The sequence below is a fragment of the Enhydra lutris genome, unplaced genomic scaffold, assembly GCF_002288905.1.
Source record: "Enhydra lutris kenyoni isolate GAN:26980312 unplaced genomic scaffold, ASM228890v2 scaffoldscaffold79, whole genome shotgun sequence".
In the NCBI taxonomy this organism is placed as follows: domain Eukaryota; kingdom Metazoa; phylum Chordata; class Mammalia; order Carnivora; family Mustelidae; genus Enhydra; species Enhydra lutris.
Genome location: NW_019154163.1, coordinates 5,540,888 through 5,559,427, shown reverse-complemented (window position 1 = coordinate 5,559,427; position 18,540 = coordinate 5,540,888). Strand labels below are relative to the sequence as shown.

The 18,540-nt window shown below is 34.0% G+C and overlaps 1 protein-coding gene across 5 annotated transcripts in view; it reads right to left on the bottom strand.

Moving 5' to 3' along the window:
* LOC111160945 (ATRX, chromatin remodeler) overlaps positions 1-18,540 on the bottom strand; it is a 298,603-nt gene that overhangs the window by 173,863 nt on the left and 106,200 nt on the right. For all 5 annotated transcript variants that reach the window (XM_022524346.1, XM_022524345.1, XM_022524347.1 and 2 more), the window contains 3 exons: positions 13,024-13,096; positions 3,147-3,280; positions 2,536-2,712 (listed from right to left, as the gene is read on the bottom strand). In XM_022524346.1, coding sequence (XP_022380054.1) covers positions 2,536-2,712; positions 3,147-3,280; positions 13,024-13,096 — 384 coding nt within the window. The remainder of the gene's footprint in view (positions 1-2,535; positions 2,713-3,146; positions 3,281-13,023; positions 13,097-18,540) is intronic.

Below are 18,540 nucleotides of genomic sequence, written 5' to 3'. Positions count from 1 at the left end.
AATCATCCCAGACTTCTTTCTTTCACATCAGTTAACAAGAGCTAACAATTCAGTCTATGACACAAATCAATTCTCCTCTTCAACAACCACACTTGGTATCAACTATAGCAGTATCCTCCAAGTAGATGCAAATCAAAGCTCTGAGTATCACAGTAATAGGCAACTAATCTGATCATATTATATTCTTGGTTACAATCTTACAGTGGGAACAATGAGTGGTTGGGCTGAGGCTGTGATTCATAAGTACTAGTAACCAATGTCCTATGGCATACATGTTCATCAAGCTGTCTGCTTATAAAATGTGCCCTTGTCTGTATGTATAGTATACATCAAAGTTGTTTTAAAAAGTGGTGATATTCCGGGGTGCCTGGGTAGCTCAGTTGATTAAAGCAGCTCCCTTTCGCTCAGGTCATGATCCCAGGGCCCCAGGATCGAGCCCCACATCAGGCTCCCTGCTCATAGGGGAGCCTGCTTCTCCCTCTCCCTCTGTCTGCCACTCTGCCTACTTGCTCTATCTCTCTGTCAAATAAATAAAATCTTAAAAAAATAGTGGTATTCCTCTGTGGATATACTAAAAACAACTCAATTGTATGCTGTAAACCGGCAAACTGTATGGTTTATGAATTTTATCTCAATACAACTACAATTCAAAAAAATTTAAAAATAGAAATATTTTTTTAAATTAAAAAAAATAAAGGAAACTTTCTATGGCTCTTCAGCTTATAGAGCCTACTGTACTCCTCAGACACTTCCGAGAATATTTTCCTATTCCTAGTGGCAAAAAAGGAGCTTATTTGCCCTCCAGGGGTTTGGCAATAAAGTTTTCAGAATCTGCCCCTAAGAAACCAGTTTCTTTGAACATTTTGTTAGCCAAAATGCTCAGGCAAATTTCACATTTAAGTTTTCAATATAAATTTCACACTTAATTTTTCAATATAAAAAATTAAGTGGTTACTTAAGAATGCTCTCCCCCAATGTTCAAGTAAAATGGACACACCAAAGAGGTGTGCAATATTTACACTACAGCCTCACGTACCCGTGGGTCCACTGCCAAGTACTCCAATTTAAGAAACGAAAGCTTGGTGTGTAAACCTGGCGATTCACAGACCTGTACCCCTGGGGCTAATAATACATTATATGTTTTTAAAAAAATAAAAAGATTTTAAAAAAAGAAAGAAATGAAAACTTACAAGTGTCTCCAGCACTTGATGTCTGTCTTGGCCCAGCTTCATTTCCTGATGTTACTTTCCCTATTCCCTCCTACAGTCTAGCTATACCATGTTAACTACATCCTGTCTACCACCTGCCAAACAGCTTGCAGAGGCTTCTAAAGTTTTTTTCCCTGCTTATATTATAAATCTTCACATCTACCTGCTCCTCAATTACAACTTGGTCTGCTGAGTGAAACTCTTCACCTTTGTGAAGTCATCTCTGGGGATAACTGCCATCCCCCAAGAAGATAAAGAAATCTTCCTTTGTGCCACACTATACAATACCTCTGTTATAGAAAACATCCCTCATAGTGCTAAATTTCATATATTATTAATGTCAATAATTCTCATAAAACTACTGACACCAAACCTGGCTACATATCAGAATTGCATCAGAGGTGGTCTATAAAATATATGGATACCTAGGTTTTACCACCACCATTTATGCTGTAATTGGTTTGGGAGGGAGTCCTGTCATACATATATTTCAAAATCCCCAAAATAATCCACATGTGTAGTCAGGCTGAAAACCACCATACAAGACAATGATTTCCTTATTCATTTTTGTATTTTCAATGTTTACTATGATGCTAGAAATACGTAAGCACTCAATGCAGAAGAATTCAGACTTTTAATGTAATGAAAATTTACAAGGTTTGCATATAATAAATTTACCCAAATTAATTGCACCTTCTATCCTTCCTTAGGAAAGCATTATTTCTTCCTGCAGATACAGACAAGCATTTTATTTATTGTCATATTGATCTTTTTAATCTAAGTACGTATGACTACTGAAGGTTAAAAATATTCTTTGTGTCATCTCTCAAGTTTCTGGATTCTCTTCACTCTAAATTCTTTATTTCATTCTCATGTAAGAAAACAACTGTTACCAGTGTGCAGATATTCACTTACTATATCTTGTCCAGATACACTCAAATTTCATTACTATAATTAGTTTATAAAACCAGTATGTTCCTGGGGCACTTGGATGGCTCAGTCAGTTAAGTGTCTAACTCTTGATTTCGGCTCAGGTCGTGATTACAGGGTCATGAGATCAAGCCCCACGTTGGGATCCACACTGAGTGTGGAGCTCACTTGGGATTCCCTCCCTTTCCCTCTGCCCTCCTCCTCTTTCACAGGGAGAAGCAGACACCCCACTGAGCAGTGAACCTGATGCAGGACTTGGTCCTGGGACTCTGGGATCATGACCTGAGCGGAAAGCAGATGCTTAACTGACTGAGCCACCCACACACCCCCTCCTTAAAAAAAAAAAAAAAAAAAAAAAAACAGTATGTTCCTTACATTCAGAATTAAAATGTCTTACCTTTCCTTCTATTTCTACCTTTGGCTTCTTTGTGTTCTTTAGGCTTCATCTTTTTTTCTTCTCCAGATTCTCCATCACTCACAGTGAGTTTGTGCCTCAAAAGCCTATGTCTGTACCTTGGCTTCTTAGATTCTTCAGAATCTGAATCTGATTCAGAATTGAGTTGAATTTTTGCTTCTAAATGGAGAAAATCAGTAAAGCCTTCAGACTTTTTTCCTTTAAAATGTTTTATAAAACTATTTAATTACCAAGACTTATGAAAAAGATCAGAACTTGCATTTACTTTGATAACAATGGTAATACCAGACAATCTCATATATCAGGCTTGATTACTATGATTAAATATTGATTAAAAATCACCAATAGACACTTGTAGATTTTTTAAAAAGTAAAAAATATTTTGCTTTAAAAATCATCTGTTTATTGGCAAAAACTGACAAAATGTGCACAATTACTACCAGATACTCAAAAGGAGTAAAAGTAGTAGTAAAGTTTTAAATATTTTAATAAACTCCAAATGCACATATTATGAAATTTCATGCTCAGATAGTCCTCAAAGACTGAATTGGTCAATCAAGTTATGAGATCCTATACTTCTCAATGGAGCTCACCCTCATCTCCCAGGTTTTCTTCACTGTGTTTTCCAGTTCTTTTTTTCCCCTCTTCTGGTTCATCATCTGAAGATCCATCCTCATCAGAGGAAAGATTGGCTTTAATTTCTTCTAAAAGCATCTTCTTGGCAATTCTTGAGTAAAAAGACAGTAAAAAGAAAACTATATATTTGGTAGTGAAGTATAACAAATTAAAAAAAAACTTCTATCAAAATAGAAATAAATGTGCAAAAAGATTTTATACTGTCAGTAGAAGACTACCAAAACCACATTTTAACTAAGCTACCAACCAAAACTTTTGAAAATGCTCTTAGTACTGATTTTTTTTCTTCCAATTCTACATACTTCTGCAATTTATTTAAAAATCAGAGGGACATTTCTACCATTTTGACCAACTGCAATTTCATGCTGCATAATCTTCTAATCCTGTATTTGCTCTGCTGCCATCATCCAACAGCTATAGTATCAGACAGGCCCATGTAATAAATCAACTTATTTAGAAAAATGGCATTCCAAGACAAAACTCCACATGAGAAGACTATTCAAAGCAAAACAATTCTTAGAAAATCAATGTGTAATAAACCACTTTCTTATCAAACAGTGCCTCAAACTGGTGAAAAATATTTTTGGCACTTAAATTTCCATTTAATTCATAAATTCTGTTAATGAAATGAAAGCATATACCATATACTAAGTATTGAAGCAATCAGAAATCCCTAATAATATTCAAACTAGGGCAGATAAGAGAAGGGACATGAGTGCTATTAATTATACACATGGTAAAAGAACACAAAATACCATAAATGAGTCTTCACTTTCCCAAAAAGTAGACAGTGCAGTAGCCTCACTCATACCAAAATTTCTCAAGATGTTCCTCAAAGACCAATTTGTTAATGGAAAAATCAACTGCTAAAAGCATGAAAAAATATTTCTTTAATGTCATCTTATGTTAAAATAAAATATAATCCTAATAAATTTCCATGTTTACGTTAAAGGAAAACACCTGAAAATGTAAGATAAAAGCAATCATGCAGCTTTTGTATAAGATGAAGTGTTTTGCACCTGGCGTGTCTTTGTGATATAAATTTATAAATCACAGCAACAAAGGAATACCTTATAAAAAGGTTCAAAAGGAAGGCAGCATGATTCTTAGTTTTCCATGAACTAATAATAACTCTTATTATGGGATAAAAATCCATTCTGCAATAAAGATTCTCTCTAGCTCAGTCAAAAACTTCCAGGTGGCATTATGGAACTTCTGTTATTTTTGGATTTGAAACACTTCTTCAGATTTCTTAACATACATTCACATTTCAATCAAGATTCACTCAATGGTAGGAGATGTTAATGCCTTGGTAATTTTATTTGAAAGGCAGACTGTTCGTTACTAGTTTTATTCAAAGATACATACTAAAGGCACCAAATAAGACTGAAGCAAATAGGTAATCACTTCATAAATACTTATTATCTGCCTTTTGGTGCTTCCTTCCCTAAACAGACAAATTAGAAATACTTAGACAACACAGAGAGTTACTAAGTGCTAAAGGAAACCACAGATAAGTTTGCTTTTTTGAGGGTTTTTTATCTGATTTGTTTCAATAAAGTGAAGATTAGATCACTCCAATTTAAATCCTACTGGAGTTGAGCTATAAAGTGTTGTTATTACACTTCTACATCAATGGTTTGCTGACTTGGATTGTACACAGTAAACTTTTTAAAATGGAGAACAGTACAGGATTGTCAAGTTCTCATTTCACCAAAAATAAAAATATGAAGCCAAAATTGTTTATTTTCATCATTTTATAAAGTAAAGACTATTTGAACATACCCTCCACAAATTAGGAAACAGTTTCAGAATGAAGGGTAGTTCTGTAAATTTAATAAAAGCATCTGTCTAGAAAAACTCACTAAAATCTTTAATGCACACTACATTTGTCATTTCCCATGGACAAGGAAAAACTTTCTTGAACCAATTTGGGTAAAACCACTGTTTTGGAATGAATGTGGGTACACACACACACACCTGAATAATAGATTGCAAATAGAAAAACAGTTCACTTGCAGTTACAAGATCTTATATAACCATTTGGGTAGTACAATAATAACCAATAAAAATACAAGTACTAATTTAATCACACTGAAGGTTACTTCAATCACCTGATTTCAGTTTGTATTTACAAGTTCAAAAAAAGTCTAAAATTCTGTATTATCTGTAAAGACTTGGTTCATTTTAAGAAATCATAAGATTTTTCTTCTTTCGAACTCTAGACTCTTAAGAGAATGTCTAGCAAATGGAAGGTCAAAATATGTAAACCTACCTAATTCATACTCAAGTTCTAGACTGTCATGAAAAAACTGAGAAATATGATACACATGATTTAAGATACAATTCTATGTCAACTGTGAAATTACATAATAAATTATGGAAAATTAAATGAGAGCCATACACTGAAAAATTACATGATTTATCAATCAACAACCTTCATTAAGAACATAATATATAGAACAATCACAATCACTTTAGAAACAGGAAAAAATTACAGAATTCAGAGAATGGTCATTTTTCTCCAAACTGAAGTTACATACATAGTGATGGAGATTCCCTTAGCTTTACCTCCCTAAGATGGTTTAGATTTACCCTCTAACACCTTTTGACCAATGGAAAACCTAATGTATAGTCCTGTATATTAAGCCCTAAAAAGAATAAAGTTAAATCATTTTTCATGACTGATGGCTCAAGCCCACTCCATCAAAGACACACTGTATCATAAACCTAGCCTATCACATAACCTACACCTCAGTTAGAACTTAGTTTGAAGGACCTAAGGGCTGAGGCTGACCTTCAACCTGAGTAGTCAGCAAATATGCTGAGGTGAGATGTGTCCCATCTACAAAGCCTGCTGTGAGATGCTTTAAGGGAAACTCCACTACCTTAACTCTTGAGTCACGGGCCACAGAGACTTCAAGGACATCATCACTCGAGAACCAGCTGAGGCTGGCAAAGCATCATTTTGGAGGCCTCGGCTGGACCCGTGCTGGTATGCATGTGATGGATGTATAGTCATGATCCCTAGTTGATTTGTTTGCTCTGAAGTTTCCTTTCTTGAGGCTTTCCAGGACGTTTCTGAGGAAATCATCCAGGCAACAAGGTACTGCCCCCCTGGAATCTCAATGCTCAATATTACATCTTGGGACAGGTGTAGCATCCAAAGCAGTCACGACTCTATCAGAAGTATTAGAGGCACAGGCTGTGCCACTCTGTGGCAGAAAACCTGGGCAGAGCTGGAAGTAATGGAGCCACTCCTCCATTTTCCTGAAAGGGAGGGAAGGGAGAAGGGGAGAAAGCAAAACAATATGGGAGGAAGGGTAAAAACCCACACAAAAAAAAAAAACAATGATTGGAACTGATGCACGAGAGAATAATAGAACCCCAAAACCCAAACAAGCTAAGGCTTCTAAATCACATAATACCAAAATAATGTCCTATGACCCTTTACACCTTCAACTACTGTAAGGAAGCAAAAATAAAATAAGGAATCACCCCGAAAATGCAAAGACAAACACCCAAGCAGGAAAAAGAGAGAGAGAGAAAGAGAGAAAGCCAAGAAAGCCTTTAGTTATTCTGATCCTATCTAGAAAGGAAACGCATAAATGTTCCTTGTTTAATCACTCAAACAGAGAAAGAAAGTAAACTACCTCTTGCAGGTACATAAATCAATAATTCAAAACATTTAATTTCTAAAATAGGAGCAATCAAGAGAGGGATCTGGTGCACGATGGAGGTTTTAGAGAAACAGCCATTACAAAAGCACCACAAAATTTTAGAGCCCCAATTCTGCCATTTGACAGATGAGGAAACAGGTGCAGAAAGGGAAAATGATGTGGCCAAAGAAACAAAGCTAGTTAGTGGCAAAGCAAGAAGTAGCACCTAAGATGAATCCTGAATCCTAACACTCTCTAACCTTACTATGCTAGTGTTACAGTTTCTGCTCATTCACTACTACCATGCTTATGAGTACCTGGTGAATCTACAACAGTCACATTCTTAAAGAAAATTGTATTTTATTGATTTCCAAATATGTATTTAGAAATGAAAGTATTGAAGCTTCAATTTTTAAAAATTTTTAAAAAAAGGTCTAAACATCTTTAGTCCAGTATACTCCATCTCTAAAATGCTCTTGACAGGCCATCTCAGATACATCCCTATAATCTAATATTTTATCTTTTAAGAGGTTCTGAAAACAGGTTTAAAGAAAATTGCTAAGTCAAAAATACCAATAACTATGGTGCACCCATACACAAAGATGACAATTTTTTTTAAAAAGTGTTTACATTTTGTGTACAAAACAACAGAATTAGTTTAAACAGAGAATTGTTTTTTCTAAACAGAGAATTCTGAGTAAGATTATAGGTTTAAATGCATACCCTTTAGAGATACAAAACAAGTATCTAAGTATATGCTATGCTCAAATACAATACCATATTCAAAATGTTGAGATGTAAAACAATTCAAATGACTACAGCCAAAGAATGTTAAAAACTTTTTGTGAAAACAAGGTTGAACCCATATTCTTCCAGTAAAGTGTGAGGCATTAACAAATGTTATATATACTTCAGGGTTAATAAAAATAAGTATTTCAAACTGGGTGATAGACATTAAGGAAGGCATGTAATGTAATGAGCACTGGGTATTCTATAAGACTGAAGAATCATAGGCCTGTACCTCTGAAACCAATAATACATTATATGTCGACTAACTGAATTTAAATTAAAAAATGTTTTAAAAAAACTGAAGTATTTCATAGAATTGCTATGGATTTCCTCATCTTCAAAATCTGTATTAGTATTTTTTTAACTCCTTCGTTCAAAATTAGTATTCTTGATATGAACCCTTCTATAAAAAATGACTAAGGCATATGATCTGTACCCAAAAATGGTGGAGTTTGAGATAATAATGATGTAACTAAAGAATCAAAAAGCTAAACAATAGTTTCAAACATTTGTTAGTCATATATCCTACAATGTGTGCAGTTACTGAAAAGCAGCACTGTTTCCCTTTTTAGTGAGGGTACCAGGAACATTAGTATCAAATAACTTTTTAAAAAAATCTTAGTAGAAATATAAAAGCTGTATGAAATTAAGAACCCACAGTTTATTAGCAATTTATACACAGGCTATAATGTTTGACTAAATTCAAATAACAAAATGTGCGTTCCCTGATTTTATGTAAAATCTAAAGCAGTTTTAGAGGAAATTTAAACAGGAAAAACTTTATTAACACTGATATAAATTTAGAAAATTTGATATTAAAGAGCTAGTTTAATATTTTCTTATACTTGAAAGGTAAAAACAGGATTGACTCCTCTCATTTTTATTTATAAACTTCAAAGCTAAAGACAAAGGAGACATATATTAAGTCAGAAAAATGAATCATTTTTGCTATCACTAGAAAATGCAAACTTCCTTTGTGGGGGTGGGGGGTGAGGGTGGGGCTATTTTCCATTCTGTAAAAGTCCCAATATCACCAAAGAACAGAGAACAGGAAAGAAGGCTAGATATAATGTTTAAATCTTAAGCAGAGAGACCACCACTACTGACCATGTTTATTTCCTTGCTGAAAATCCTAGCATGAGAAAGAGATCTCATGACAACTGCAACCAGTTTAGTTATCTACAAATGGATCCTATATACAAGACTAGACATCTATATGTACTTAAATGACTTACAATACTTACCTGCACTATAAAAAAAACAGAGTAAACTGAAATGGAGTTACCTTAAAATTGCCAGGCATTTAAAACCCTTACTCAAACATAAAAACAAGTAAAATGCTTCATTTAAAATGCTAGCTTTGTTTTTCAAAACAATAAAGGAGAACCAAAGCAATTTTGGTAGCCAAACAGGACCACCATGAAAAAAAAATATTTCACAGAGAAAAAATTATTCCAGATTTAGCAAATTCATATAAAAAATAAAGACATGTGTAGAAAATAAACATTCTAAAAAGTGCTTAAAATGGAAACCAAATGAAAAGTCTTTTGTTGAAGGGACCTGAGATATACCCAACCCATTAAACACTGCTGAGATCAGGTAAGTAATCATTAAATATCTTCACTAACATGAACAACATCCAGGAAAAATTAATTACTTTTGAAAATATGCTGAATTAATAGTACAGAACCTTTATCAACAGAATACCTCCACCAAATCAGTAGGGGAAAAACAATCATTTGTGTATTTTCCAGCTGAAAAGTAAAGTATTACCAAGTAACAAAATAATTGGAAATCTTTAAGGGTACAGTGTAGTCCCACTATAATTAAGTATAGAACTTCTATTAACAACAGACAATCTTTAAGCAATCTCCACATCAAATTTTGCTTTTATGTAAGTATTTAGCCCCACTGAGAAAGAAACTATGAGAAAACTATGGAGTATTATTAGACCCAATTGAGCATTCTTCAAATAGAAGGTAAATGTTTTTATATGTGTGCCAGGGGAGGGTATCCATATAAAAATCTCAGCTTTTAGTCAAATTTGAATAAAAAAAAGAATGCTTAGAAAAAAAATCTACAAATAAAGAACATACTGAAAATAATTCTTTTTCAGAGAGAACGGACTCCTTACTGATTTAGTATGTTACCTCTAAAGACAAGCCTGGTTTAATGATCCTCAACACTAACACTGTTAAACTTGAACAAACTAACATCTTATCACTGAGGCTAATTCACAGTATAGGTATTCAGATATAGGACATTAGAAAATGTCTGGTCAAAATACCCCTTTTACAGAATCATAATATATCTTCGATGCCAGCTAACTGTAGAAATGCAACCATAATTTTAAAATTACATAAATAAATGTTTTTTCAATGAAAGAACCAATTTAAAATGCAATAGGTATTTGAAAGGCTACTTAACAAACGGCAAATTAAAATAACGGACTTTGTAAAATAACGGACATGTGTAATTTAACTTTACAAACCATTTCATATTATTCTCCCTTTCAAGAAGTACATAAAGTCTAAACTATAAAATTCTAAGTAAATTCCCAATTATACAAAATTCAAACTATAAAGTTAGTCTACTATTTATATTTTTTCTAAAAAGTTCAACCAAAAAAAAAAGTTAAACTGTCAATATATAATATTTTTTCATTGTTTATTATATAAATGCAATTTAACAGAAATTACTTTACAATTTAGACCACTCTATCTCGCAACAGCATACATTTACTTTCAAATATGAATGATGCTACATAACAGTATGCTAAAACAACAAATTTATATATTCACACCTACTAAAATATTCAGGACATGACTAAGTTTTCTAAATGACTCCAAAAACTATCATAGCTTTAAAAATAGAAAAGACAGAAACAGTAGTGCAATCCACTGTAAAACTCTCCCATAAATTTATATGTAAGTATATATTTCATATGTAAATATATATGTTTAAGGGATTATAAAGTATTTACTTCCTCAATATCAGAAATATCAAAACTTCTTTGGCTAAAAACTAACCTCCATATCTTGATTTTAACAAATTCTTTCAACTTTCATGAAAAGATGCATTATAATTAAAATTAAATGCTTGAACAAGAAAAAAGTTTTATAGAAATTTATTGCATCCAAATACTTAAGCATTGGCATTAATACACTATTTACCTCTCCATTAATGTCAAAACTGAAAATGTATTAACAACATTGCTAAAAAGTCAAAGCATATGAAATGTATACAGAATTTATACACAATTACACAATTGTGTACAAATTTACACACAATCACAATATGCTGTATACTAAAATACATCCTACTCAAAAATGTGAAAATGGTAACTATAATTCCAAGTCTTAATCATGATCCGCAAATAAATTTTTTAAAAGTTGCTTAGTGCATATTCAAATATGCTCAAATACATCATTTATGCAAAAACAGTTCCAGTGGGTATTTGTATGCCCACCGTGGGTATTAGATACCTCTTTGGTATGTTGAAAATGAAACGAGTTACTAATGATATATTTTATAATGGCACACTGAAATAAGTATAATGAAAAACATGTTCAAGATAAAATTCATTTTTCTCTAAAGTACTGAACAGTGTTGTATTTTTTAATCAAAAATACAAGATGGAATTAAATATACCTTCCAATAAAATATCTGCCAGTTACAGAGAGATATAATCAATCAACTTAAAAGATGAAAATGATATTCATATTTTGACAAGTTCTAACACAAATATAAAATTATCATACCTCAATGACACTCATTTGGTGGCTAAATATGAGATTAAGGTTCATCATGTATGTAGTTAAAATAGAATATAGCATGCTTTAAACATTATTAGCCTTTTAATAACATTTGAGTCCTCATGGTTTACAGGAAAACAAAATAGTAGTCTAAATAAAATAAAGAGGAATTAAAGCATTTTAAAAGAGATTTTTTAAATGCTTCCATAATCTTGCTATCATGTACTATAAAAATTGCTGATGAATAAAATATATGTCTTTACCAATCCATTCTGGACCCCACCTCATCTCATAAAATAAGTGGATACATGTATTTTTTAATAAAAAAAAATTAGTAGGTAAGCAGCATCTGAATCATTGTGTCCATGACTGATCTCTATTTAAAAGTACAAAATAAAATTGTTCATTTACCTTAATAAAAACATTCTCCTATTAGAAAAATGCTGATCTTAAAAACAGAAAACTCTATCAGCATCAACAAGATATAGAAAACACAGCTACAATAACAGCTGGCTCACAAAATTTACTAACTCAAAGATAATTTCCTACAAAATTATAACACAAAAATTACATGCATATTTTCATGTTTTCTTAATATTATAACTTACTATTAGGAATAAATGGATGGTTAATAGAATGTTCTTTAGTAAAACCATTAAGTCTATCATTGATAATAGGTGTTAGAATTAATCAGGGAAAATTTCATCCAACCTTTCATTTTAGAAATCAGAAACTTTTGGTAGAGTCACTTGCATACAATCACACAGACAAAAGAAGTTAGAACTAGAAATCAGATATTCTTATCCCCATTATTCTAAAATTCCACCTACTATACCACACGATCTTGTTGAAGATTATGAGTGTGGGATATACTGTATTTCAGGAAGGGTTTAAGAGATAGGTAGAAAAATTAGGGTTATATTATTTAATGCATTTCCATTATTCTTCATTGTTAAGATATGGGTGTGTCTTTGTATTTTTTCTTCTCCCAGCCATCCCTCAGGTTAAATGAATCTGTAAAGGCTATACTGTTTACTTCTAACCTACTGTGTAAGTCTTATTAAAATTAATACTATCATACTATTTTATTTGAAAAATGGTTAAAATCCAAATCGGTGTGGACACTTTATAAATTGATACTTATTTTGAGAAGAATTTCTTAATCTTACATATCAGAGCGATCTCCTTTTCATCACTTTGAATGGGTCTTAATAAATAGGACCACCATACTAGATGGCAATTAAAAACAATAATCAGATATTGAGGAGAGAGATGTCTGTTGTCACCATTTATTGAAATGATTTATTTTCATCGATAAAATAATCTGCCAAAATTAAAATATTCTCAAAAAATTATCACAGTTTACATGGGAACGTAAAATTGACAGTGCTGCATTTATAACACACCCTATGCTAGGTGTGTTAATATTTATATTTACTTTCTCTTAAGGTTTCTGAGTTTTAGCCCATTTTCTGGCCTTTCTTTCAAACTTGCAGGAAGATTGTGAGCGAGTCTTTCTAAGGCAGGCACTCCTGGTTTTTACAACCGGTTTGTGGTTCCGTTGCTGCTGTTTGTGCCCACGCCTAGGGTGTGTTATAATCTTTTTAAAGTCCTTACAGATGGAATCATACCTATTCTCAGGATCATTGTCGTCATCATCATCATCCACTGTGACAGGCACTGATTTAGATAAGGCTTCATCTCCTTGAGGGGAAAAAAGTGCACTTAAAATTAGCTTTAAATTATCTATATAAGTAAAATCATGTAAAATAAAACTGAAAGCCAAAAACGTCAGAACAACTAGTGGGTTCTAAACTGTACTCTGGTTCCAAAACATGAGTAAAAAATGTACAGGGAAAGCACAATGGGGAATTTATGAAGTGCCAGCAGTAAAACAACAGTTGGATTTTATATATTTCAAAGTTCCTTCCCAGAATACAACAGTTTTAAAGCTAATCCTTCCCAGTAACAAGTCTTCATCAATCTGGCATCACAGTACCATAACTTTCTTGCTGAAATAAGCTTTGTAGTGATCCATTTTAAGTTTGAAGTTAACAGATGTCTTAACCTGTTAAACTGAAGAATAATAAAATTTCTATTAATATTTTGGTAGTAGGAAGTAAAATATACTTAAATCTGTATCGTAGTCGTGATCAGAATTACCCAGAAATATATTCAAGTATAGTAAAAGTATAGATTTCCTTCTAAAAAGCTACACTACTATACTTTGATTAAAAATCTAAAGAGGTTAAGATTGGTGCTCTTTACTGTATGTAAATTTTACCTGAAAAACAAACTTACATACTGACCTCTAATTAATACTCTATAGGCTGAAATAATTAGGGAACAGTACGCTGATGTTTATTTACCATTTATTTTGAAATGCATCAAGGATTTCAAGGGCATTACATTGAGCGAAAAAAGCCGATCTCTAAAGGTTACACACTTCATGACTCCACCCCAAAGTAACAAAATTAGAGATAAAAATGAAATTAACACTTGCCAGGGGTTAAGAATGGAGATAAGCATGGGGATGTGTATAAGGCTAGTACAAGGGAACCTTGTGGTAATGGAATAGTTGAGTATCTTGGCTGTAGTACTGGTTATAAAAAGCTACACATGTGGTAACTGCACAGAACTATACTTATATATACATACACACAGAAACAAATCAGTGCATGGAAAAACTGGTGAAATTGCAATAAAAAGCTACACATGTGGTAACTGCACAGAACTATACTTATATATACATACACACAGAAACAAATCAGTGCATGGAAAAACTGGTGAAATTGCAATAACTCTTCAGCTTCCTGGTTTTGATACTGTATTACAGTTATACAAGATGTCACCACTGGATAAAACTGAATGAAGGGCATTGTTCCAGACCTCCCCTTTTTTTTTTTTTTGCAATGTCCCATGAATTTATAATTAATTCAAAATGAACAGTTAAAAGGCAAAAAAAAAATTAGGTACACTGATGGATAAACAGAAGGATATATAAACAGATATGTGATAAAGCAAACACACTACAATGTTAATGACAGAAACTTTTCTGTATATTCACTGCTTTGAGAGCACCTGGGTAGCTCAGTCAGTTGTGTCTGACTCTTGATTTCAGCTCAGGTCATGATCTCAGGGTCATGAGATTGAGCCCCACACCAGACTCTGTGCTAAGCATGGAACCTCCTTGAGATTCTCTCTCCCTCTCCCTCCCCCAGCTCAAGCTCTCTCTCGTTCTCTAAAATAAATAAATAAACCTTAAAAAAATAAAATTGCCTTATAATAAAATATACAGAGAACATGTTGGGAGGAAAAAGATCCATAAAGAACACAGAAAGCTATAGGTTCAGGACAGAAATATGCTAAATACAGAAAGGCAAAAATAAATCTTAAGATATCCTACCAAACTCACAATAAATACCTCAAGCAGACCAATCTTCAAATGAAATATTACTAGTAATATTACTGTCATTCCCCTATTGCACTTTTCAAAATCTGACACATCCTTCAAAGTTGAGTTCAAATGTCACCTGTTCCTCTAAGTCTTCCTCTAATATTTAAATTAAATGGCCCACTTGCTGTTAATTACATACCTCCATTTTAGTTTTATGTTTCTTCTGGTGTTTTTTAAAATAATGACTTATCTATATCTATCTTGTTCACTGGACTGCAATATTCTAAGACCATGCTCTTCACTCTGGTTGCCCATGCCATTCTCAAGCCCCAATTTTTCTAGTAAACTATTATACCTCATAACAGGATATCCAACTATGGCTGAATAAACTGGAATCACCTAAACATATGGGAGCAGGGGAGCCCTTTTAAAAGTTCAAAAATATTGTTCCCTTAATTAAGCTGGACACATTAGGAAAATATACTATGTTTATATATGCATATAAACAAATTATTAAGGAATGCCACTTACGCACAGGGCTTCTTGCTCAATGGGGAGCCTGTTTCTCCTTCTACCTGCCAACACCCTTGTGCACTCCCAAGAGCTTGTGCACTCTCTCTCTGACAAATAAATAAATAAAATCTTTAAAAAAAATAAAGTAAAAGCAATGCCACTTATCTTTTGGCTCACACCCAAACTTATCTTGAAACAGTATTTTTGGGGTACCTGGGTGGCTCAGTGGGTTAAGCCTCTGCTTTGGCTCAGGTCTTGATCTCAGGATCCTGGGACTGAGCCCCACATCAGGCTCTCTGCTCAGCAGGAAGCCTGCTTCCCCTCCCCCCACCTGCCTCTCTGCCTACTTGTGATCTCTGTCAAATAAATAAATAAAATATTTTAAAAAAACACACATACAGTACTTTTTATAGTGCTTATTTTCAACCCTTCATAATCTTTTCTGCTTAAGCATTTTTACAAAGGCCCATTTTTAGACATGTTAATTCCCAAGCAAAATTATCTTCTTTTAAAGTAATCAGTTCCAAGAAATATCCAGGATAAAGAAAATCCAATCCAAACAACAAGGCTAGGCTTATTCCACCAAACAGTTGAGAGACTGGCATCTGCAGAAGAGATCAATTCTCAAGGCTTCTGTGGATACATGCATGAAAAAAGGATCACTTCTAAACAGCATGATGATCCTTCAGAACAAAGTTACATGGAACACAATGATCAAAATGGAACACAGTGATCTATACCAGTGCTCAGGTAAGGAATTATTAGGAAATGCACCCTACAAATATTTGCCATACAATCTCATCTTAAGATCCAATGAATACATACTACTTATTACACTATGTATTAATAGTTCCAAACAGGAGAGGTATATCGTGGAATCCTCTCATATGTGTTTTGGGGAAATGAAAATTAGCAATTGAAATCAAACATGCTGATTTCACTAGGGAAGCTGTTTAATCATGGAAATCAGTTTTCCAAAGTTTAAGATAAATCAATAGCCTACAATTTGCTAATGAGAATACTCCATAACTCACAATTTTTTATTCTTATACTCTAATCCTTAATAAGAGCTTTCCCAACTAACCTGATAACAAAACATTGATATGATATCAAAGTAAGTATTAGATTGTACTCTGAATACAATCTCTTATACTACCATATAGCTGAGCCTTGAACATGGCTTTGAACTGCACAAGTCCATTTATACATGGATTTCTTTTTTGCAGTACACCAATGTAACTATTTTCTCTTATTATTTTCTTGTTATTTCCTTTTCTCTAGCTTACTTTACTGAAATAATATAGTATATAAAATATACAAAATACGTATTAATCAACTATTTATGTCATTGGTAAGGCTTCCAGTCAATAGTAGGCTATTAAGAGTTAAGTATTTGAGAAGTGAAAGGCTAAATATGGGTTTTTGACTGAACAGAGGATGAGCATCCCTAACCTCTGCATTCTTCAAGGGTCAACCAAAATTCTTAAATCAAGGCTCTCAGAACTAAGTTTACAAGTTGTTGCCAAAGTTCATTTGGCAGCAAAACCTGATCTAAACTGTTTATTCCTTTAAGTATGAATGTTCACATGTTTTGCTGCAAAAATACTAATTTAATTATGGGAGTGCTGCCTCATAGGCAACTGGGGCTATTACATAATATATGCTAACTAATTGATATTATCTTTCTAAAAGTTGAAAATTCTGAAACACACTGGGTCCGACAATTTTGGGGACAGTAGTTAAAAGCCATACAGGCAGAAATCCATATAGGCATCTGATACAGCAATGCATTAAACAGAATATGCCATGAAAATCACACTTGTTTTCAAAACAACTCATCAGATAAACATTCCATATAAGGAATGTAAAGTTTTATTAAAAAGCAACATTCAGGGATGCCTGGGTGACTCAGCTGGTTAAATGTCTGCCTTCAGCTCGGGTCATGATCCCAGGATTCTGGGATGGAGCCCTGTGTCAGGCTCCTCGCTTAGCAGGGAGTCTGCTTCTCCCTCTCCCTCTGCCCCACCCACCCGCCACTGATTCTCTCTCCTCTCTCTCTCTAATAAAATCTTTTAAAGAAATAAAAAAATAAAAATAAATAAAAATTTTAAAAAGCAATATTCAAATTAAATGCACAAAGCCCAACTGGGATAAAGGGAAAATTTAAACATTCTGCCCCTGCTGGGAACACATTTATACCTAAAATCTCCTTTATAAAATTTTAAAAATAAAGTTCAGGTGGATTTCTGGTGAAGATGGCAGAGCAGGGGCGTCCCAGGTTCACCTCATTCTGTGGTTACATCTACATAACAGCCACATCAGTGCAAATAAAAAAGAAAATGATCTGAATGAAGACTGACAGACTCTCCACAGCTAAATGTACAGACAAGGCCACTATAAAGAGGGTAGAAAGGACGAAGATGCAGTGGAAGGCAAAGTGACCTGTGGATTTGTCAGAGGAAAGGAAGGATGCCACGGACGCATACAGAGAAGAAGGGCAGACCCCACACTATGCACTCCAGGCATGGTAGACCCACACACTGGGAGGCAAATCTCGGTAACATTTGGCTTTCAAACCAGAGGGACCTAACTTTCTAAGAACTTACAATGGGTGGGGCTTCACACATTAAATATTAAAAATCAGCAGGCTCCACTTTGGAAGAACCAGGGAGCAGTAGGAAATTGAGTCCCTATCCTTAAGAGACAGCACAACAAACCAAGCGCACTGAGATACAGCATACAAACAGCAGTTTGAGAATGACCTGGGGTATACGAGAAGGTGGTTTCTTTACTAACTTCAGAGCATGTACTGCAAGGGTAGGGATCACTGGGAAAGTTCTGCAAGACCAAAAAGCTGGCAGGTGTCATTTCCCTCACCACTCCTACAGGAACCAGCATAGCACTAACTCTCTAGACATACCTTGCTAAAAGCATGTCCCACCCCACTATGTCTTCTGTAGACTTACCCCCTCCACACCAGTCTGCACTCTGGACAGTTTTCTCAGGTGCCTGCAAGACATCTTCCACATGGGAGTGGCATCGACCTTGCTGGCACCACACAAAACCTGCCCCCATGTTCTTTTACAGATAGCCCCCACCAACATACCCTTGGCAGAAGACCATCCAAAGAAGTGACACAAACTGGGCAGTGTGCTTACAGCCCCAAGAATGGCCAGCACCACTTCAAAATGACTCCTGCCCAGGAGCAGAGGGAAGAATAAGCACAAACATGAGTCAA